This window comes from Miscanthus floridulus, chromosome 17 (assembly GCF_019320115.1).
Source record: "Miscanthus floridulus cultivar M001 chromosome 17, ASM1932011v1, whole genome shotgun sequence".
Lineage (NCBI taxonomy): Eukaryota > Viridiplantae > Streptophyta > Magnoliopsida > Poales > Poaceae > Miscanthus > Miscanthus floridulus.
This window is the reverse complement of record NC_089596.1, coordinates 81,671,466-81,695,807: the sequence shown is the minus strand read 5'-3', so window position 1 is coordinate 81,695,807 and position 24,342 is coordinate 81,671,466. Positions and strand designations below refer to the sequence as shown.

General features: G+C 46.2%; 1 protein-coding gene across 1 annotated transcript; it reads right to left on the bottom strand.

Moving 5' to 3' along the window:
* Nucleotides 1–18,336: 18,336 nt before the first annotated feature.
* On the bottom strand, nucleotides 18,337–18,938 carry LOC136518669 (uncharacterized). The gene has a single exon (XM_066512345.1). It carries the CDS (start codon nucleotides 18,847–18,849, stop codon nucleotides 18,592–18,594), a length of 258 nt encoding a protein of 85 aa, XP_066368442.1. The 5' UTR covers nucleotides 18,850–18,938; the 3' UTR covers nucleotides 18,337–18,591.
* Between the last annotated feature and the right edge of the window lie 5,404 nt (nucleotides 18,939–24,342).

Genomic DNA, 24,342 nt, shown 5'->3' with positions numbered 1-24,342 from the left:
ACGGTAGACACGGTGGCATACATACGTTCTCTCATAAATAGCGTAACTAGTCGAGCTACACGTTTCGTTGTTAGTGTACATGCATAAAATTCTATTTTAGCCCTACACCCATAATGAAATATGCAGAATGTAATCGTAAATACTTCCATATATGTATACCCATACATATATTTCTGTATCAATCTACCCGACAATAATTTAAACCCACAATTAAATACGTACCATATACACATGCAAGCATGCATATATAGCCGTACCAAAGCTAACTCTCCCCGACCGCACTCTCACATCTTGCAGTCATACCCTCATCATCTTACCTTGGCGTAGAGGCATTTGATCCATACATTACCACTCAAGTAAATGGCATTCATACTATAGCACGCCATACGGACGATGAAGTAAAAACCCCCCATGTTAGTACTTAAATAGCCACCTAATAGTCCTTAATTTGGGCATAAGGAAAGTGATCATTGGCACACTTTAGATTTCAAATACCTATTATATAACTATTAGTTGCTAGAGAAGGGTTTTTGGAAAACAAAACTTTTTGTTTTAAATACACTTGTGACAAATAACGTTGAATCTTACTCCGATACCAGCTGTCGCAGAACCGACCAATTTATAAGAGTACAAGTACAATGGTAGCCCGCAAGCGGTCGCACTGTCATACTTGAACCCATATAAACCTGGTAGTCCGTCGAGTACCACGACGGGTCTCGATAAATGATTTACAACAACCAAGATCGTACAGGATTCAACATACATGCCACATATTACATAGAGTTCACAGATACATTTTGTCATCAGAGTACGAATAAAAGTTATTACAAACCGAGTTTGATAAATAAAGCAGAAGCAAATAAGTTCAACAATAAAGTTTCCAACATAGTTTAATACAGAGCCAACTAAGATCACGGTCCACAAAAGCAAGGATAGGAATTAATAAAGAAGCCTGCCCAAGGCTTACTCCTCATCCACGGCGGGATAGAAGCAACTCTTGCAATAACCATGATACACAGTGCCATCTGCAACAATGGGAAATAAAACCCTGAGTACGAGAAGGTACTCAGCCAGACTTACCCGTCATGAACCAGAAATAAAATGACTCCAAGGATTATGCAAGGCTATATAAGTGGACGTAACTCAACAACATTCTTGCGTAAAAGCAATTGAATTATGGTACAGTTACAATTTCTTTATCAGATTAAGTATAACTATCCATTTCTAGATTAGCAACTATCCTATGCCAAACATATGGTATATCACTTAGAAGCATACAATAGTAACCATAGCCGGTATTGTAATTCCATATTCATTCGAACCATCATGTTTCATAACACAGTTGCTACGATGTTGGGACTAGCCAAGTTTCTCACTATCCGGGAGAGACGGCGATTTGAATCGATATCAACCAGCTAGGAATTTATTCCTAACACAAACCCAGGTCTACCAGCCATGATAGCCTTAGGTCACCTTTGGTACAACTCAGGTACACATTTTGCGGGTTCGTACCGCACCGCACAATCTGGAACACCAGATGCCAGGATGCTCAGGCCAAGCCTGCCCTTGGGCTCAGTCTGATCGTTCCCCGGAAGGAGCGCACAACAGAACGGTTCCCGGCCTGAGTTGAATTACTCGGCTTCGCGGTCGGAACGAGTTATCCGGCCAGCTAAGTGAGAGGCATGTGTTTAATCTTGTCAGAAGCGCCAACAATGGTACGGTCCTTAATCGATATAGACAGGGATAGATCCACACCCAAGACCTCCATGTCTTGTTGCTTCTCTATCGACTTCCCGTCCGGTCTCGATTTTCTGTTACCCCATGGTTTTGTTCCACGATAGCAATTATAGCCAACCATGCTCTGTTATCCACCTACATCTCACAGGTGATAGGAAATCACCTGACTTCTACCGATCTAAGCATGGCTAAGCATATATTTGATCCTGGACCTCTACCGGTTAAAGGGTTAATATCTGGACAAGGAATTTATATGCATCAAGTGGTTCTATTCAACTCTTATAACCTAATGCATCAATCATAAGTACTTAAGTAAACATTTGTAAATTACTGAGAGACTTAGAATGCTCTGGGGCTTGCCTCGCAGAAAGGAAGTTGGGCAGTGGTCAGGACACTCCGAAAGCTCTTCAGGGTTCTGCTCCATGCCTTCGGGAGCTGTGGCTTGTGGATCTTTCTGCTGATTCCCTTCCTCTACTTCTTCGAATTCCAGCAACGTGATCTCTTCCTTTGATCCTAGATGTATGAATATGGCATAAGTATTATGAATGCATATATGTTAACAAGTGCATCTTGTTTATTGAGTAGGTGCATATCTCTTCTCGATTATTAATTAACTACATCTACAATGCATCGACTATGCCACAAAACAGTAGCTACTTGTTTCACTCATAACTAGAGTTCTACTAATCCAAACACAGTGATCCTGGACTTTCTGGAAAGCTTATCGAATTCTCTACAACTTTGTTATTAACTATTTTTACAGTACCCATCATTTTCAACATGTAATTCATCAAACTTTAGAATCTATCCGGAAACTATTCAACATGCAATATAAAGTAACACCACTTCTACTTCATGTAATCATTCCAAATTTGACAACATAAAATCTACCAACAGTGTAAGCATACCAAATACATTTTAGATAATATAATGGTGAAGCCCAAACTATTTATTTAAATGCCTTTATTATTTTATTTCAATATCTAGGTTAAATAATAAACATATACCAGATGTGCTTCATAAATTCTCAAAAATTTATAGTGCCTTACTAATGCTATCAAAGGACTACTATAAAAATTTCATGTCATTTTACCAAGTGGAACATCCTATGCAAAAATGACAAGGCAGCAAGGCTTGAAATAGCATAAATGGAAAACCCTATTAAAAAGTGTCAAGAAACTGATTTCCTATTTTTCTTAGCATCCATATACTACTAGGATTATCTCCAAAAATTTTCATGAATTTTGGATTCATAAATAATTTATAAAAATTTACACAACGATTAACTATTCATAAAAGAAAAATCTATAACTATAGATCTACACATGCACTTGTCCTCAAATTTTTACCAGAGTTCATATATGCTAATACTAGCTTACCACAAAAATTTCATAAATTTTGGAGCAAAGGAACTCTAGATATAAAATAAACAAATTTGAATGCATTCAAAAGCACATTTCAAATCCCTATTTAAATCTCCAAACATTTCTACTGTACAAGTCAAGAACATATTTTTCCTAAATACTACACTTCCTAAGGAACACTAACAAATTTATTTCACAATTTTTGGTGCCACCAAACTAAAGATACAAAAATTACAAAACATATGAAATCTGCATTCAAAATGAACTGGCTTTAAAACATGGAGTCGCTGACACGCGGGACCCACGGGTCAGTTGACCCCACCGGTCAGCGAAACAAAAACAGAGCCGGTGGCGCTGAGCAAGCTCGCGCAGCCATGGCTCGTCGACGATGAGTCCACCGGCGGTGACGTCTTCACGGCGTGACCTACTCGACCTAGCGCACCTAATGAACCACTTGGCCGGCCCTATCGTCGACGCCAGTGACGATGGCGGCGGCCATGGCGGATTGGCGCAGCGGGACAATGGCGGTACGCTGGTGATGACCTCGGTGGCTCGATCTAAAGCTCAGACGAGCACCAGTGTCCTACGGCGAACCTATCGCGCAAGGTTTCACGGTCTACGGTGGAGGGAGGTGCCCCAGCCACGGTGACGGGGCTAGCGGCGGAGCTCCGGCGAGCTCGCACGCGTTGCGGTGGCTTACCAAGCGCTATCAGCGGGCACTGGAGGAGGCAGTGGGTCGCTGGGGAGCTAGTAGTGCTGCTGCGGTGACGATTGGGCGGCTTGTCGCGAGCTTGCGCATGGCTATGGCGACGGCGGTGCTGCGGGAGCTCAGCGGCTCGGCTGTGGGCGAAGGAGGCCGGGAAAATGAAATGAGGGCACTGGGCGTTGCGGGCGAACGTTGGAGTGTTGAAGCCGCGCTTAGGCGCATCGTGGCCTGCGCGGTCAGGGCAATGGCGACGCGCGGCCACCGCGACCTCCACGCGGCGCTCGGTTCCTGCCGGTGTCAGCCACTGAACATTTTGATTCAGTCGATTTAGACAAGGAATGCCGAGCCTGACGACGTGTTTTGACGTTCATCTAACTGCTAATCCATAGCTCTATTGCGTAAACCATCTAAATGGAACTTGTAGACCGATGTACCATCCACAACTTTCGTTCAAGAATCTAGTTCTAATTCGCAACCGAGACAGAGTAAAATCATGCTCAAGGTCAGCTTGTCAGGCTGTCAGTGATCCAGGACTTAGAAAAATTCGTTAAGTGCTGAAAGCTTGATTTTGCTGGTTTTTGTGGGACCCATTCAAGCATGTTAGAAGCTAAATCAGTCCATGACCTAAAAATAAAAGTTGTTCCTTATGTCAAACACTACAACTTTGCTTTAGTGATCTCCTCCATGCAAGGTCTCTAACACCTAGTTCAACTTTAGTCAAACATGTCACTTTTAAGTGATGATACACATCAAAGCATGGCTTAATGACCTTCTTACCCCTAACCATGAATATCAAAGTTGTTCATAATGATACTCTAAACATGTTTAAGCAATTTGCAAGGTCATTCAATCATTTCATGTAGTAGTCTCTCATAGGGCCATTTAAAGTAATCACATGAAACATGACTTAAGGACTTGATCATGGAAAATGACATTCATGAACCATGTTCCAATTGTGAACCTAAGCATTGCCAAAAGATTTTTGGTGACTCATATTAACCAAGTACATGTGTCCACTCATGATCATATGCATATACACATGGAGACATGAAATAACGAGAAAGGTTGCATATGTTAATGAAACATGCGATAACAAGCAAATGTTGCAGATGTTTCAATCAAATGTTTCAATTGTAAATGCTTGTTTATGAATGCGTGATGATCATGCTCATGTTATGCAAGTCAAGTTATGCAAGGCTAACACCCGAGGTGTTACAACGGCGACGAAATTCTCCTTCCTCTTACCATCAGTGATGTCGTGTTGATGAGTATAGTGGAGGTAAGTAAGGGAACACGGATGGAAGTGGGAGAGCATAGAGGGAGTGTGGGGGTATTAACCCCTATACCCTTACGGCTAGGATTGGGCTAGCCTAGACCAGGGGGTCTGGCCCACTAGAAGGCGATGCACAGCCCGACCAATCTGCTCGGAGTCCTGCGCAAGGAATCAAGGCAGACTTAGAGACCAAGCAAGATCCTGGTCGGTTAGAATAGAAATCCTTATCTGGCCACCTATGGCAATTGTAACTGGTTAGGATTAGTTTCTAGATCTGTAACCCTGCTCCCCAGACAATATAAGGCGGGCAGGGGACCCCTCTCAAAACATCTCTCATTAACATACAGCAATACAATCAGACGCAGGATGTAGGTATTACGCCTTCACGGTGGCCGAACCTGGATAAAACCTCGTGTCTGTCTTGCATCACCATCTTGTTTGTAGCTTGCGCATCTATCTACCAATAATCTACTACCTTGGGCATACCCCTAGGTAGACTGCCAGCCATATTTTGTCGACAGTGGCACGCCAGGTAGGGGGTGTGTGTACTGCTCTCCAGACAAACAAGATGGTCATCATCCCCGGTTCCATGGCTATGCCGAATGGCCTCACGTTCACCATCGGCCAGATCACCTGGACCACTGGCTCTGACAACTTCATCGCCATGACCACGGAGGAGGCGCAGATCCAATCTGCGTTGACCACTGCTTCACCAGCGTCAGCTACGGCTCCAACCACATTGGATCTGGCTCCGACCACACCAGCATCATCTTCAGCCACGCTGACAACCCGTCGTTCGCTTCCTCGCTACAAAGGGTCGACACCAAGCTTGCTGAAACCCTAGCTCTAGTAGATTCGATTCAAAATCAACCTACCGAGCAGGTAACCACTACCCACAACAGATCTACCCGACCAGCTTGGGACAGTCATCCTGCATGACTTGGTATGGATCTCATCGTCACGTCTACTCCTGAAGGGCGCTCTGTTCGTCGCCGACCAGCCCCCGCGATGGGTCTCTGGCTCTCCGAGTATGGCCTGCGAAACACTGCTTCCAACTACGCGCACAATATACAATGCTGCTCGGATCTATGTTCTATACATCGACCTCGACCAAAGCCATGCAACTTCATCAACATGGTTCGGATCGAGGAATATCAAGAAGGGTCGGTCCATACAGTTCAAGAGGGTGGTTCAAGCTCCCCGTCCAGCATCGCATCTGTTGGCTCCGTCCACACTGAGCTCCAGCGCCGTGACAATGAAGAAGTTGAATATGATCTAGATATCCCAGACCACTCCCTGGGTTTCCCATAATTCCCATCTTTCCCACCAAGGCGAGGAGACTTGATCAATGTCGTCAGTAATGATGAGCCACCGACAGTTGGTGAAATAGAACAAGAAAGGCTAGCACGCGAAGCACGCAATATTGACTGGTTTAATCGCCGATAAGCCAAAGCCGAGGCAGAAGAGGAGGCACGATGCATAAGGGTCTAGCCACACGATCTTAACAATGCCTTTGATAGGGTAGGGAACAAGCAGGTCTTTAGGACTCCAAGCGCCAATGTAGTTGTTGCTATGGCAATAATGCAACGACTACCCAATACCCCAGAAATCTAGGCAGTTCATGATGATGTACAAGCTTACTTGACGGCTGCTATGGCCCAGACCATAGAGATTGCAAACCAAGCCTGGGCTCTGTCCGTCTCAGTCGAATCAAGCCGTAGCCGCCAGTACTCAAGTCACTCACAGCCACCCAACCAACGTGGCTCGCGCAACAACGACCCATCAGACAACCGTTAAGGTGGAAACGGTGGTCATGATGGTGACCGGGACGACAACCGCCACAACTACCGGGACGACAACCACCGAGACAACCACGACAATCGCCGTGATAACCGTGATCGTGGGGTCAACCAGGGGGGCAATTGGGATCGCCGTGATGGCAATAACAATCTCCGCCATTACCTCAGAGAACACGATCTGCACGATCGCATTAACCAAAGAGCCAACGATCGTGCATCCCACGAAGCTATCACCGTATGGAATATGATACCACCCACGGCCCTCCGGGTTTGAAGCAGTTTACCCCTCACCTTCGCCAAGTCATATGGCCCAAAAACTTCAAGCTCAAAAAACTCCAGAAGTACGACGGCAAGGAGAACCCCGAGTTATGGGTCATGCTCTACGAAAGCACGTGCAGATCAGCCATGGCTGACGAGCATGTCATGTCTAATTACTTCCCAGTTGTCGTCAGCCATGCAGGCCACCAATGGCTGGTCAGCTTGCCGGCGAACTACTTTGATTCTTGGCAAGAGCTCAAGCAAGCATTCATCAACAACTTCATTGCTACTTACGAACAACCCGGCAACAAATATGATCTGCAGTGGATTCGAGATCCCAAAGATGAGCCACTATGCGAGTACATCCGATGCTTCTCGGAGATGCGCATCAAGGTCCCATCAATCTCCGACAATGAGGCGATCGAAGCTTTCATAACTGGTCTCCGCTTCCACGATGCCCTAAGGGACAAGCTCCTCCGCAAAAGACCTGAATCGGTCACAGCGCTCCTAGCCACTGCTAAAAAATATGCAGATGCCAATGATGCTAAAAAGATAATCATCGAAGAAGCAGCAAGGGTTCCACGCTCCGACCACCCCCCACACCGTGACGACTACTGCGACAACCGTGGTTGAAACGACAATTTTGATCGCTGCAACCAGCGCAACGATTCCCGTGACAACCGCGACCGGCGTAATCAGTGGCATAATCACCGTGATGATTACAGGGGCAAGCGTGCTCGGGAAGATGACGGCAAAGTCAATACCGTTAAAAAAGGTGGCGGACGTCGCAACTATGAAGAAGACTATGCCAAAGCATTGAAAGGACCCTACCAGCTCCATCCCAAGTCAAACCATACCATGGAGAATTGTCGCGTTCTCAAATCTATCTACACGCGCCAACAGGCTCCGGATACATCCGACAAGCCTAACGACGTAGAGGAGCAGCGTAACGAGGACAACGATGATGAAGACGTAGATCTCCATCACAAGTACGTCAAGCCAACCGACTGCGTCCACACCATCATTGGGGGCAGAGTGTCCATCGAGACCAAACGAGAACACAAGCTGCTCGCCCATGCTTGCTTGAACGTGGCCAATGCCGACAACCTCATCGTCGATCCGTGGCTCCCTCCTTGGTCTCACCGTGAGATCTCCTTCAGCAGAAAGGACCAATGGGCTGCAATACTTGAGCCAGGGCATTTTCCTCTAGTCCTTGATCCTTGTATCAATAAGGTTTAGTTCAATAGAGTGCTGATTGACGGCGGTAGTTCCATCGATATACTGTTCAAGAACAGTTTGCCAGCCCTGAAGATAACCCAGGCTAATCTCAAGCCATACGAGGCATAGTTCTGGGGCATTCTCCCCAGATAGAGCTCCACACCTCTCGGGCATATCACGCTACCTGTGCAATTTGGTACCCCAGACCACTTCCGCACTGACTACATCAACTTCGTGGTCGCCGACTTCGAAGGCACCTACCATGCTATCCTTGGCCGACCAGCGCTCACCAAGTTCATGGTCAGACCTCACTACAGGTATTTGGTGCTCAAGATGCCTACTGAGAAGGGGGTTCTAACTCTCAGGGGCAATGTATACGCAGCTTACACCTATGAGGAGGATAGCTTCAAAATAGTAGAGGCTCACGACCTCTCTATTCGTAGGGCCGAGACCACGCTCGACGCCAAGAAGACCCCAGCCGATCACCTGGAGATTCCAGAGCTCGAGGCCCCACGTAAGAACATCAAGTCCAAAGAGCACAAAGCGATCTAGCTAGTCGATGGCGATCCCAGCAAAACGGCCCTTATCGGGGCCAACTTGGATCCTAAATAGGAAGACACGCTCGTCAGGTTCTTGAGAAGCAATGTGAGTGTGTTCGCATGGAAACCCGCTGACATGCCCAGTGTACCTCGGAACTTGATCGAGCACTCCTTAAATGTCGATGGCAAGGCCAAACCCATCAAACAGAAGCTATGACGATTCGCTCACAACAAAAAGGAGGCTATTAGGGTAGAAGTTACATGGCTTTTAGCAGCCGGATTTATCAAAGAAGTATATTATCCGGAGTGGTTAGCCAATCCAGTTCTTGTACACTAAAAGAATAATGAATGGAGAATGTGCGTTGATTACACTGATCTCAACAAACACTGCCTTAAAGACCCCTTTGGCCTACCTCGCATAGACGAGGTCATAGATTCAACCACCGGTTGCGAGCTGCTTTCCTTTCTCGATTGCTACTCTGGTTATCACCAGATCGCTCTCAAAAAGGATGACCAGATCAAGACATCCTTCATCACGCCCTTCGGCGCCTACTGCTACACGACCATGTCATTTAGGCTCAAGAACACTGGGGCTACCTACCAACGTGCCATACAGGCCTGCCTCAAAGACGAGATAAAAGACAACCTCACCGAGGCTTATGTTGACGATGTAGTCGTTAAAACCAAGGAAGCATACACCCTTGTTGACAACCTAGAGCGTACCTTTGCAGCCCTCAACACATTCCAATGGAAATTAAACCCAAAGAAGCGCATCTTTGGTGTTCCATCTGGTATACTGCTCGGCAACGTCGTCAGTCACGACGGCATATGCCCTAACCCTGAGATGGTAAAAGCTGTCTTGGACATGAAGCCGCCCAAAAAGGTGAAGGATGTTTAGAAGCTTACCAGATGCATGGCTGCCCTTAGTCGTTTTATATCAAGATTAGGCGAAAAAGGACTACCGTTTTTCAAGCTACTCAAAGCATCTGAGAAGTTTGAGTGGTCGGAGGAAGCAGACGCTGCCTTTACATAGCTAAAACAATTCCTTACATCACCTCCGGTCCTCACTGCTCCCAGAGAAGACAAAACCCTCCTGCTTTACATCGCGGCAACTAATCGAGTGGTCTCCACTGCCATGGTGGTCGAGCATGACGAGCCTAGCCACGTCTACAAGGTACAGCGACCAATCTATTTCATCAGTGAGGTGCTCAATGAATCCAAGACCAGGTACCCACAGATTCAGAAACTGATCTATGCCATACTGATTACATCCCAAAAGTTGAAAGACTACTTCGATGGATATCGTGTGGTGGTCATGACCGAGTACCCTCTGGGAGACATCATTCGCAACAAGGATGCAAACGGGTGCATCGTCAAATGGGCAATGGAGCTATGATCTTTCTCCTTGGAATTTGCAAGCCGTACTACAATCAAGTCTTAGGCACTTGTCGATTTTATCGTCGAGTGGACAGACTTAAGCACACTTGCCCGCAGAGTATTGGAAGATGTACTTCGATGGCTCTCTCAACATCGACGGTGCATGAGCAAGAGTCCTTTTCGTATCACCATCCAAGGAGCAGCTCCGATATGTCCTTAGGATTTATTTCCCGGCGTCTAATAACGCCGTTGAGTACAAAGCATGCCTACACAGTCTGCGCATCGCGGCCGAGCTCGGTGTCAAACATCTCTTTGTCTATGGAGACTCGGCTCTAGTCATCAACCAACTCAACAAGGACTGGGATACGACCAGCGAAAAGATGGACGCATACTGCAAAGCGATCAGAAAGCTGGAAGGTAAGTTCTATGACATCGAGTACACACATGTGGTCTAGGACAAAAATCAAGCAGCAGATGCGCTGTCAAAGTTAGGATCATCCCGAGCCAAAGTCCCACATGGCGTATTTGTTCAAGATCTGCTCACGCCCTCCATCAAAGAAGATCCCGCGGTCAACAAGCCTCTAGACCAGCTATTGGTAGCTATGGTTCCGACGTCAAACACCACCAAACCACCTTCGACCATTAAGAAGCCTGACTGGAGAGTACCTTTCATCAAGTACCTGACAGATGGTAGCGGTTACACCGATCAGATAGAAAACGAACGCCTGATGCATCGCAATAAGCAGTATCTGCTCGTCGATGGCAAATTACGATGCAAGAACGCGAAGGAGGAAATCTTGATGAAGTGTATAACCTAGGAGGATGGTGAACGTCTCCTAGACAAAATCCACTCTGGCTCCTGTGGCAACCACGTGGCCTCGAGAACACTAGTTGGCAAGGCTTTCCGAGCAGGGTTTTATTGGCCATCAGCCGTAGCCGATGCAGAGAAGCTAGTCCGCTATTATGAAGGTTGTCAGTTCTTTGCCAAGAGAATCCATATACCAGCACACGAGATTCAGACTATACCAGCCTCTTGGCCCTTCGCATGCTGGGGACTGGATATGATCGGTCCTTTCAAATCGGCCCCTGGGAAATTTACATGCGTCTTTGTGCTGATCGACAAATTCTCCAAGTGGATAGAGTACATGCCCCTGGTCACGGCATCTTCAGAAAATGCTGTCACGTTCCTTGACCAGGTCATCCATCGCTTCGGCATACCCAACAGCATCATCACCGATCTGGGTACTCAGTTCACCGAGAATGCTTTTTGGGACTTCTACAATGAAAGGAACATAGTAGTAAAATACGTCTTGGTGGCACACCCTAGAGCTAATAGACAGGTCGAGCGGGCAAATGGTATGATCCTAGATGCACTTAAGAAGAGGATGTATAGAGAGAATGACAAAGCTCCTGGAAGATGGCTCAAAGAGTTACCAGCTATGGTCTGGGGTCTCAGAACCCAGCCCAGTCGCAATACCGGCGTATCACCATACTTTATGGTTTATGGCGTTGAGGCAGTACTTCTAGCAGATATAGCCTTCAGATCAGCACGGGTAGAGAACTTTGACGAAGACAAGGCCAATGAAGTGCGGGAGTTAGAAGTGAATAGTGCAGAAGAGAAGCGGCTCAACTCTTGCATACGTACAGCCAAATACCTCGCTATTTTGCGCAGGTACTACAACAAGAATGTCAAGAAGCGGTTCTTCATGGTCGGGGACCTAGTCCTAAAGTGGAAGATGAATCAAGCAGTTGTCCACAAACTCGCAACATCATGGGAAGGACCCTTCATGATCAAGGAGGTTACATGCCCTACATCTTATAGGTTAGCTCACCTAGATGGCACAGACGTACCCAATTCCTGGCACATCGACAAGCTTAGGCGTTTCTATGCTTAGCTACTAAGATATATACCCCTCTTGTACTATTGATTTATTTCAATAAAGCTATTATGATTTCTCCAACCACTCTAATGTGTCATTTCGAAGTCTATTGTTATTCTAACTCTACCAGTTAAAACCGACCACCATTCCTTCTCAGGTTTTCGGAGCAGGCCCTGTCTTCGGTTCCTCCCAACGCGTGCATGGGATCCGCTCTCTACACTATGGTTGATCGGCAGGTGCTCTCTGGTTTGACTTGTGTGTTTCTACGTGTGCACAAGCTACGCACCTCACACTCCGACCGCAAGACAAACTAGGGCCATACAAACCTTTTAGGATGACGTGTCGACTAAACTGGTACAACTAAACAAAACGCCAACACGTTCTAACTTAGTTACATCAACACGATATCCGAGCTTAAACACGTTTTCTGCAAAACAAACAAGCTCATGTTGATATACAGTTACGTTATTACAAGCTTGCCTGAAAAGGTCCAAGTTTACAATAACACAACTACATCTTCTTCTACAGCTATAGTCTACACTAATGGCTGGTCGGGGCATGCAGCACCTGCTATTCGCTGGGCCTAACATCGTGCTTGGGTCTTGAGGACTCTGGCATTGATCGAGCTGAAGAAGATGGCCCTGCCGACGCTTGGCTGGTCGAGACCGCAGGCTTCGCCGGTTGGCTTGAAAATAAAGGCGCTCCTAGATGACTTGTTGACGACGTTCCTTGTACGAGTGGTGTCGCACCTCCACACAGGTTAATGTCACCAATTATTTTCGTCGACAAGTCCAGCTAGGTCATCCGTAGCTCCTCGGCCTTGTCTAGATCTACCTCCTTTGGGTATCCAGCCTCTAGGCGCTTGAGATCGATCAGGGGGTAGTGAGCACGTACCATGCTCAACACATGTGCGCCTGCGTACTCTCCTGCCTCCTTCATGAACTCCTAGAACCATCCCCATGCCTTTTGGCATCTCTCGATCAATCCCAGCTGCGGCGTCCTTGGCACATCTTCTGCTAGCGCCGGATCGATGAGGTTAAGGACCGGCAAAACACCCTTTGCCACCTCCTGGCACCGGCTTTTCTAGGTGTCACGGTCCTTGGTGATCTCTTGGCATTGCGCCTTCCAGCCGTCACGGTCTTTAATCATGGCCTCCAGATGCTTCTTTGCATTGATTCTTATAACTATAAACCGCACATGCTATTAAAACGTCAGACCAACTACGATAGGCAACAAAAATGAGCAAAGGCGGTTGGACAACTTACCTTTCAGCTCCTCTGTCATCTTGGTCGTGTGGTCCCAGAGCTGCGACTAGTCTTGCGCCAGTTTTCTATTGTTCTCGTTTAGGCGATCACACTCCACGACCGCACGACTATTCTCCTCTCGGAGCCGGATCACTTTAGCTTCTAAGCCTGCACTACAGTTGTTACTGCCAACAACACAGCAGCACTTGTCAGTAGTCGGTATGATAAAATGGCTACTTACTTGTTCTTTCCCGCTCTTTATTACTGAGCTGGATGACTAGGTTCTGGTTCTAGGACTCTTGCATCGTCTTTTCATGATTGGCCGCTTCAAGTCACTGGCGCAAGCGTTCTACCTCTGTCGTTAGCTCCTTGTTGCTTGCAGCAATCCCCTCGGTCTGGTCGAAGCATTTCTTGCGGTACCTTGCAGTCTTCATTAAGTCCTATGTGCAGATAGCTAAGTAAGACAACTACGACCAGACAGCAAGACCAGGGGGTGAAGCAAAGCTTACCTACACCTCCATCGCAAGCCGTTTCGCCGCCCGTTCACTTTCTTGGTTTTTTCAACCTCCGGGATTTCCTCATAGACAACCCATTGGTCGTTCCGCCAACGCGACATATACACATGTTGTCGCTTGTCTTGTGGATGGCCCAGGACCTCCTCCACCTCATCCTCTTCGGGCTCTTCTTTGGGTCCTGGTGCTGGCCCAGCGCCAGCAGCATCTGTGATCACCACAGCCTTCCCATGAGCTGCAGTGTCGGTAGATGTGGTCTGTGCTCTCACCTCCGGCCGCTGCACCTCGGTCTGCTCTGTTATCCTAGACGCTGAGGTGTTGCCCTCAGCAGGTTTAGCGCTCGGAGCACTCTTGCCCAGTTCGGCTGGTCCCTCGACCACCTGCTCGGGGACTATTGCCTGACTGCTTGCTTGCTGAGGCCCCGACGGATCTTCTACTATGGGTTCCTCGATGGTCGGCTGCTGGGTAGTCTGCTCTACACTTATTGGCGGCGCCACGCCACTTCCGGCTAGCTAGTCCGAACTTTCAGTGGACGCCGAGCTAGTACATCCGAGATAAGTTCAGAAGGCAATCATATTAAATGCAAATTGCTAATTTATATTAAGATTACAAATACTTACATGTTGGAAGCGCGGAATGATGTGGAGAAGGCGCGTCTCTTCGGCCGTACTTGCTCCACGTGCTGTGCGGATGACTCCTAGTCTCCCTCTACATCTAGCACTATCGCTAGGCCTTGGTCCTCGACTCCTCCGCCGCTTGTCCTTCGCGCTGCAGTGGTCGGTGGTGCGCTCGGTTGAGTTGTCGCTCCCGTTGCTGGTTGCGTTCCTTGCTCCATCGACTCTAGTTGCTTCCTCCTTTTTCGAGGGACAAGTTGAAAGGCGTCTGCATCTTCTCCCTCCTCTGCGCCATCGTCCGGCTAGGCAAAAATTGCCTGCCAACGCTTGCCGGCCGGGTTCTCCTCCGGGCCCCCCTCGGGCTCATTGATATTTAGCGTCCCCCCAGTTAGCAGGGTGGTTACTGATCTCTTCTTCGACTGTTTGGGGGCAGCCAACCATTTACCAGTGGTTTTGGCCGCTGCCTCCTCTCTCACTCCGAGCATTGCCCAGTCGACGTCCTCGTCCTCGATCTCGACGCTGGTCTGGGTGGTGGGATTAGCTCCTTGTGGCCACTCTACTCCAGGGGGTGGCGACACAAACACTGTCGCTCTATCCCGACCATTAACCTGTGTAACAAAAGGGAGTGAACATAGTAAGTTTCCACTTATCCTACCACAATATAAGACTACGGGTATAAGGCAAGAGGAGTTACCTTTGGGGGAGGTCGGGCAAGCTTGAAAGCGTGCTCGATGTCGCTCAATCTGGTATAATTTGGATCGGCTAAGTTAAATAGCTCGTCAATTCTGGCTTTGACTTCGATTTTGTCAAGCGCCCCCTGCCTCGTCCTCGTCGGGTCCGCGCTCCCTTGATACTCATAGCCAGGATGTACCCTCCTCTAGCAGGGCTAGATCCGTCGGCTGATGAAGCTCCCGACCACGCTCGGACCATCCAGTTTTTTCCATGGGATCATTCTAAATATTTCTGGAATCTATTCTAGGTGCTCGGGTTTCTCTGACCAGCTTGTCCTCTTCTCCGGAATGTAGCCCACGTCGCACAGCGTGATCGTGTTCGGCTCTTCACGGATGTAGAACCATTTCTTGTACCAGTCGTCGAGCGACGTGTTCCATGGGTAGTGCAGGTACTGGGCTTTCATGCCATCACAGAGGTTGAGGTACACACCCTCGGCTATCTTTGAACCACCACTTCCTTTCTTCCGCAGACAGAAAAGATGGCGGAAAAAATCGAAATGGGGCTGGAAGCCGCCATATGCTTCGCAGAGATGTATAAAAGTGGCGACAAGGAGGATCGAGTTGGGATGCAGATTGCAAATCCCAATCTCGTAGTACAGACAGAGCCCCTGAAGAAACGGATGTACCGAAACCCCAAATCCCTGTTTAAAGAAATCCTCGAACACCATGATCTCACCTGGTTGTGGATCGGGATACCCCTCGCCCTCCGGCGCACGCCATCCTACGAGCTCCTTGTTGTGGAGTACCCCCATGGTGACGAGGTCTTCAATGGTCTGCTCGTTGCTTTTCGATTTCCACCATTCCTTCGCCATGACCCCTGCTTTCTTCTACGCATCACTTTTCGCCATGACTCTGGCCTTGCTGGTGAACGGGGAAATGGCGGCGGATTGATTGGTGGCGATTTCGGATGTATTAGGGTTGGCGAGAGAAAGAAGAAAGCTGTGGTTGCGAATGGCAATGGGGTTCAGTAAATAGTAACTTACATATCCTATACTGTATTTAACCCAAGAGTTATGCCGTTTCATCTGCCCGGGATTCTTCGGAGACGTGCGCACGCATCGCAGACGGTTGTTTTCACAGCCTCGAGATCTACGCCAATATATGCGCATCTTCGTAGCTAGTGTGGGAGGGCCCACGCTGACGCACCTACTGACAGGTGCCACGCAACTGTTTGCTTGACAAGACAAAAAGGCAGTATGACGTGCTATACCCGTCTACTTTTTTTACCAGACGTGTCAGATTGGACTTGACAGAACAAGTAAATAAATAAATACATAAAATAATAGTACAAGTGGCATATGGTTTTTTGCCACATTTTTTGTGCTTGGGGATTGTCCCGACCACCCCCGTGCTCGGGGTCTGTCGCGACTATCCTTGTGCTCGGGGTCTGTCGCGACTATCCTTGTGCTCGGGGACTGTCCAGACCACCATCGTGCTCGAGAACTGTCCAGACCACCATCGTGCTCAGGGACTGTTCCGACCACTCTCGTGCTCGGGGACTGCCCCGACCACTCTCTGACCATTGCTCGGAGACCACTCTCCTCGGCTACATGTGATTTGTACTCACATACAGTTGAGGCATTTATTTTTTCTCACTTAGACCTTGCTATAAGGCTGATACCTCGCCTTTCAGCAAGCTCGGGGACTACATCGGTACGATGCACCTGCTGGTGCATCTCGTATCGCTTGTACGACGATTGGATTTTTAACTTAATTGGGAATTCTTTTTAGACCCTGGCACCACGTGCCTGCGTCACCTACTACCAGGCTCGGGGACTAAGTGGGCACACTTCACCTTGCGGTGAATGTGCTTATTTTATCGACCCCTACGCTCTGACTGTTGACCATAACTGCTACTGTACAAGGGTCACTTACATTTCTTTTCAGAAATACAAGTGGGCACACTTTATCAGGAAAGAAATCTTTTTCTTTTTTCTTTAAGAGCACCATGCATTCTTCGGACAACCGGAATCTTCGGCTATAATCGTGGTCTACTGCTCTCTGTTCTGACCAGAATACTGACACATTCGCTTGGTCAATGTTTCAACCAGTTGGAGATGACATAAAGACGGATCGCATTAGTCGAAGGAGATCGAACGGCGTGTCGCAGCATAATACATGGTGCTCGGGGACTAGCTGTGGGGATATTAACCCCTATACCCTTACGGCTAGGATTGGGCCGGCCCGGACCAGGGGGTCTGGCCCACTAGAAGACGACGCGCGGCCCGGCCAATCTGCTCGGAGTCCCGCGCAAGGAATCAAGGCAGACTTGGAGATCAAACAAGATCCTGGTCGGTTAGAATAGGAATCCTTATCCGGCCACCTATGGCAATTGTAACTGGTTAGGATTAGTTTTCAGATCTGTAACCCTGCTCCCCAGACTATATAAGGCGGGCAGGGGACCCCTCTCAAAACATCTCTCATTGACATACAGCAATACAATCAGACGCAGGACGTAGGTATTACGTCTTCACGGCGGCCGAACCTGGATAAAACCTCGTGTCTGTCTTGCATCACCATCTTGTTTGTACCTTGCGTATCTATCTGCCGATAATCTACTACCTTGAGCATACCCTAAATAGACTGCCGATCATATTTCGTCGACAGGAAGAAAGACGAAGCCACGTGACGGGGCTCACTTGGCGTGGAGACACGTGCTAGCGGCTCTCACTAACCGCAGCGAGTGCTCCTTCTCTCTTTTCGGTTCTCTCCTACGAAGAAGCTAATAAAGGGCATTAACGACACCATTGCGGGTGTCCTTATGCTAGGTTATTGTATCTACTACCAGCTTGCATTATCTGACCCCATAAAATGCAAATCTCAACAAACTAGTGCCATTACATAGTTTCATCATCAGCTCGAAAAAAAAAATGTATAACTCTTGCGTGTTTTAGCAAACAGGTTAAGATCGGCTGCCGCAAGTAAAAAGTAAATCGCCATCAACTTAACAGATTGATAGCATCTTTTAATCAATTTTTGTGCCAAAAAGATAAGTTGTGATTTGCATAAGCTCGAGTAAGAGAAGTCATGCTGTCACTGAGCAGAGGTACCAAACTTAAGAGAAGTCATGTTGTCACTGAGCAGAGGTACCGATCTTCACGCGATTAAGATGTCCAAATACTTGGTTTCAAAAAAAATGTTCAAATACTTCCTCTTCGTAATGAAAAAGTTACATAGTACTAGTAGTAGTATTACATGCGTGTGTTGAGCAAACAAAAAGAGCAAAGGAGAGACCTTGTAATTAAGCCACTGTAAAGCGTCGATCAAAGCCAGCTCTGAGTACGGTTAACCCACAGGCTATGCTATATACACCTGACGTCACGTGCCGGCCGGCCCCTCTCAAGCGCCGAGCTTGTAGCTGCCAAGGTCCTCCTTGATCAGCTCGAGGTCCCTGGAGGCCACGGCCACGGACATGGCGCGGCGGTGACGCCCCGCGGGCGGCCTCGCCTGCTGCTCGGCGCCGGCGCCTTCTGGCCCGCCGGCCTTCGCACCCACCTCGCCCGCCGCGTCGACGTCGAGGGAGGCCAGGTTCTCCGGGAGCACGAACACGCTCTGCGACGCGCGACGCTGGTGGCGGCCCGGGCGCTGCGACGACATCGGGAGGCCGCGGCGTGGTACGGTGTGAAGCAGAGGTTGGTCGCTTTGGGTGCGGCGTGTGAGTTTGGTTTGAGAAGGAGCAGGGGGAGTCACGGCTTTATATAGGGCAAGCAGTGTGTATTAATTCCGAGAAATGAATGAATTTGAAAAAGATTGGTAGTTCATTGCATTCTAATAAGTCACAAAGGTTCGAAACAAATATCATTCTCAATCTCTGCACCAACTAGTAGTGTGTATAATTATTCCTTCTGTCTATACATAAATCAATTTCTAGAGTTGTTAAACTTTTTTATTTGATTAAATTTACAGAAAAAGAACGTCAATATTTACAACAAATATATTATTAAAAGATATTTTATGATGTATCTAGTAATATCTTTAATTTTGTAAATTTTAAAGTTTTTTAAATCCTTTTTTTTAAATGTCGTAAAAAAATTAAAAAATGATCTATCAGAACAGAAGGAGTACTAAAATATACTATAAACTTCGCAAACCTCTAAATATAGGTACGCTAACTTGACCTAGTGGGGAGTTATGCACTCACACCTCCACTAAGCAACACCAACGGTGCTTTTGCCAACATCAGATTTGTACTGCTATAGTTCACAAAAGTAACTCGAAAAGATGAAGGATTATCGCAACGTAGAGAACAGAAAGAAAATTCATGAGCAAGGGGGATACTGCGGCAGGAGGAATCGAACAAATGCTTGCGATGAACTGACAAGCATGTACAGGGGAGAGGAGACGAACCCACGGGACTCTGCGCTGCCTGCGAGAACATTTAATAAAGATTTGGATCTCTGCGACGGTACACGCATGCGGTTGGAGGCCGCGATCTATCACCATCTACCTATCCTTATCCTTTGGAGCCTTCCGTCTGGTTCCTCGCGAATACTAAAAGATGAGAGGGAAATTTTGATAAAGAAACACGCGACGCAGCTTACCCGTCCATTTTATTCGCCGTCTCTCACCGTGAACTGAACATTTCAGTCACTACCACTCAGTGGCATCTCCCATCTCTCGTACTATATGATCGTATATACGGCTGTCTTTGTTGCGTTCCAAACTCTCTGAAGATTCGTACCCCTTTCCTTTCATGCAGTTCCTTGTAGATTTCGGTCATTCGGTGTGGTCCTGGGAGTGTTTTGATGGAGGTATTTGTGAACCTGGTTACGAATGACATGAATCACAAGTAGTGCATGGAGTTCAGTTTTAACAGAGCTAAGAGAAGTTTGATCACCGAAGAGCACGTTTCTGTTGGTATATATAATCTGATCTGAATCGATTCGATCACGCGGGGTCATCGAAGAGCACGGGGCACACACAGACCCGGGACATCGAGCCAGCCAGCCAGTTACACGTGCTGGCGTACGCGTTCGCCGCCCGCGAGGCTGGTGGAAGCTCTCCGAGCAAACAAAACAAACAGAACAGAAAAAGGTGTCCCGGCTCTCGCGGCGCGGCGCGTGGGAATACCGCACGCCACCGGGTCCGTCCGGCCGCGAGCTTGTTGTTTAAGCGCGACCAGCACACACGGCCACGTGCAGACCCAACCCAACGGCAATCATGGCGCGCCACCGCAACGACGCCGTGGACGACCGCCGGCAGGCGGAGGCATGAGCACCGAGCCGGACGACGCGAGCAGGGACACTTGCCGGGTCGCAGTTGCAGCCGTGCGTGCGCGCGCGGGGCGCCCGTGTAAAAAAAGATTGAACGGGCACATGCCCGGGGAACCGCCCCACGTTGCCTGGTCCCGGACTCGCACATGGGCGCCGGCACGGGCAGCGCGCACGGCCGGGCGGGGCACCCGTGCCGTGTGGCCGTGGCTAGCGCGCACGATTGCCTGGCTATGGAGCTGGAGCGCGCGCTGCGTCCAAGCGGGCCGACTACTGGCCGTGGCTAGCGCGCACGATTGCCTGGCTATGGAGATGGAGCGCGCGCTGCGTCCAAGCGGGCCGCGGCCGGGCAACAGTGCTGCGGTGCTGGACTGCTGCCGTAGTGCCCGTTTGGAGCCTAAAGGCGCAAAAGCCCACCAGAAACGTCCTTTCAAATTCGTTTTCGTCTTTTCTGAGATGACAGAGATGTTGGGTGTCGTCGCGAAGCTGCTTGCTGCTACTCCCGGGCCGGGAGCCCGGCATACTGGGTTCGGTGATCACGCCACAAAACGCTGTTGATCAGTCCACAAATGTAATGTCTTATGTTTCTAAAAAAAAACCCAAATGTAATGTCTTATTATGATTGCTTTATATAAATGGGTCGCATACATTGATATTGATTAAATAGTTTTATAGTCATTTTGCACAAGAAAAAAATATAACTGCACCATCTTAACAGGTAGGTGACTAAGATTGAGAGAAATTTTGACCAGTAACGAGGCTACAATAACTTTGATATTTATTCTTGACACTAAACTAAAAAGTATCTTTTCTGAGTAATTTGGGTGGATCCAACATCTAAGCTCTAGAATAATTCATCTTTTTATCATGACAAGGCACAAGTACTGATCGGTCGCTCTTACTGGCATAATCCCTTACTACCATATTACATAGTGGCGGTCTTAATTTAACTTCTCTATGTATCAACTGTTTCATGGCTACAATTTTATCATATTCGAAACAAGTAGGCAGCAACCTTACAAGCCAACACATGTTTGATTGAATCATTTTTAATTTGTTTTAACCATTCCTCTTCTTGCTTGACAATCAATCGCATCTTCTTTTTTGCTTGAGAAAAAAATCCCTTCTTGCTTCACAACTTTTCTCCATCAACCATACGCTTCCCCCTTTTTTCCTACCAAATAGCAAGCAAGCCTAAGGCAATAATCATTTTATTGACTAAAGCAAATCCATACCATCTTATGATATGAATGATTGGCACTATTTTTGCAACAAAAAAAGATTTTGTTGATTCTTACAATGCTCTTTGTCCCTTACTCTCACTTTCATTTAGTACTTCACAACCCAGGAAATGATCTAGGCCAACATTAGCAACCCCTGTCTAGGCTTCCAAATGATCCTACCAACATGGATCAAATATAAGCGTGTACAAAACTTGAAAAGTGACACAATGAGGCAAACAATTTCCCCCTTAATTTGTATACATCAATATCAACATTCAAACCGATAATTAAAGATCATGTCACGCTATCACTGACCCGGCGACACCATACTACCTATAACGAACTCCAAGGCAATCAAGTGAAGCATGCTCTTGTCCTGGCCAGTATACAAAAAATAAGAAAAATTATGTCAGACATTTAAGGAACGAAAATTGATCAAAAGGTCCATAGATCAATAAACTTACTTTAAGCAGTATAGAGTTTCAATATTTCACTAATGAAAAAGAATGTTTCACAAAAGAGTGACAGTAAACACGTGGTGGATGGCATGCCAGCCCTGTATCAAGAAAGTACGGATAAAACCACAATAATAATATATATGAGACTCACTTTAATATATGAGAAGAACTACAACCCCAACCATGTACGAGACATGACAATGAAGATCCACATACATAAAGTGTTGATGGGCACCTCATGTTTCTCCTATAAGGCCAACTTCAATTTTCCAAATACTATTACTTCTATCCCTAAATAAATTAACTTTTAGAGTTATCCTAAGATATTTTTATAAAGTTTGATCAATTTATACAAAAAAATGCTAACATCACAACAAAAAAGTATAATATCACTACTACAACACAGGGATATAATAACACCAATTTATGTTACTGTATGCTAAAAACATGTTACTGACTTTGTTAGTAACACATTTTTCTTGTGTTTCAATTAGCCATGTTACTATAGATTGATCTACTAGAACATAAGTTATGTGTTCTTTTTTATCCAAAAAATGATGCTACATTGTAACACTTTAATTGTCTACTAGAATATTCTTCCTTGTGTTACAGTGATTCTCTGTTGTAACACTTTTTTCTAGTGTTTACACTTTCACGTTAAAGTAGAATGTATAGTTTGTAACATTTTTACTAATCTACTGGAACTATCTAGTGTTGCAGCGATTCTCTGCTGCGGCACTTTTTTTAGTTGTAGTAACACTTCTATATCGTGGTAGAGTACATAGTACATAACAAAAGAACACATGGTTTGTAACATTTTTCTTATCTATTGTAACACATTCAAATTATTATGAATCAAATATTTATTTACCCATACATGTGGCCCACAGATTATCATAGAATCACATTAACATAACACATTATAGAATCACACATACCACAACTTTCAATAATTATAGCAAGATCCACATATCATATGAAGGTTTCAAGCATAGTTTTTGTTAGATCAAGTGATAGTATATGTACATAATAATATGGCTCTGGAGACCAAAACACACAATATTGAATAGTATAAGTCCATACCAGAAAAGAAAAACCCAATAATTAGTATTCTTAAATTTCATTGCTTCTTCATCCATTCTTTGTACACATAGATGTAGGAATTCAACCATTAATTATTTCAATCTAAAAAGAAAAAGTAAATTGTAACTTTACATATTATTTCATATATCGACTTGTGTAAAGTTTAGAAAGATAGCTTGAACATACAAACATCTAAGGCCAAGCAATTGGTACTCTTTTGACAAGGCTATCACCAGTATTGTGTATCCATGCATGAGCCTCACCAATGACTCATCTTTTCGCAACAGATTGATTGATACGCATTTTGTAGAATTGATTTCCTGTCTTAATTCCACCGATAATGGCTTTTGTATTGGATCAATGTTCAAAAGAGTTACATAGGCCACAATAGCCTTATTTGGGTATTTGGAAGTCATAAGTTGCATTGTGGACCCAACCTACATTAATCTGACATAATCTCTTACTGACCAACAAGTCTTAGTTGTGTATCGAGATAATGAAGTTAGAGCAAGTGATATCATGTTAGTCTACCTTCATTAGAGAAGGTTGTAGTCTCTCCAAGCACTCCTTGATGATCCTCACACATATAAAATGAAGTATGATATGTATAAAATATACATTGTTACCATTGTTGGTTCTTGGTTTTTATGGTGCTTTTTATTGTTTCTGAGTTATGCAATAACTCTATCTTGCATTCTAGAATGCTTTATGAGTTGTCTTATTTCCTCCAACATGTGAGCCTCTACATCATATGATGAGCCATCTATTATAACTATATTAATGCCCTTGAAATGATGTGTTGTTTGATCATAAACTTGTTTAGGAATTGGAAGTAACCCCATGCCATGTACATGCCAGTTTTCTCTTCTCCTAAACACTTGATGTGTAATGCATCACCTTCCCACACAACTCTTCTCTTGGTATTTTGCGCTAACTATGGTTGTGTTCAGAAGATTTTCCAATTGAACCTACAAGTAAGAAATCCTTGCATTAGAAAAAGAAACAATTTTGTATTTGCATATTGTCGGTGTTTCGTAAACCGGACTAGTAAATTTATATGATTACCGCGTTGCTCTAGGAAGATGATGGTAGCATCCAATAGACATGAGAATTTAT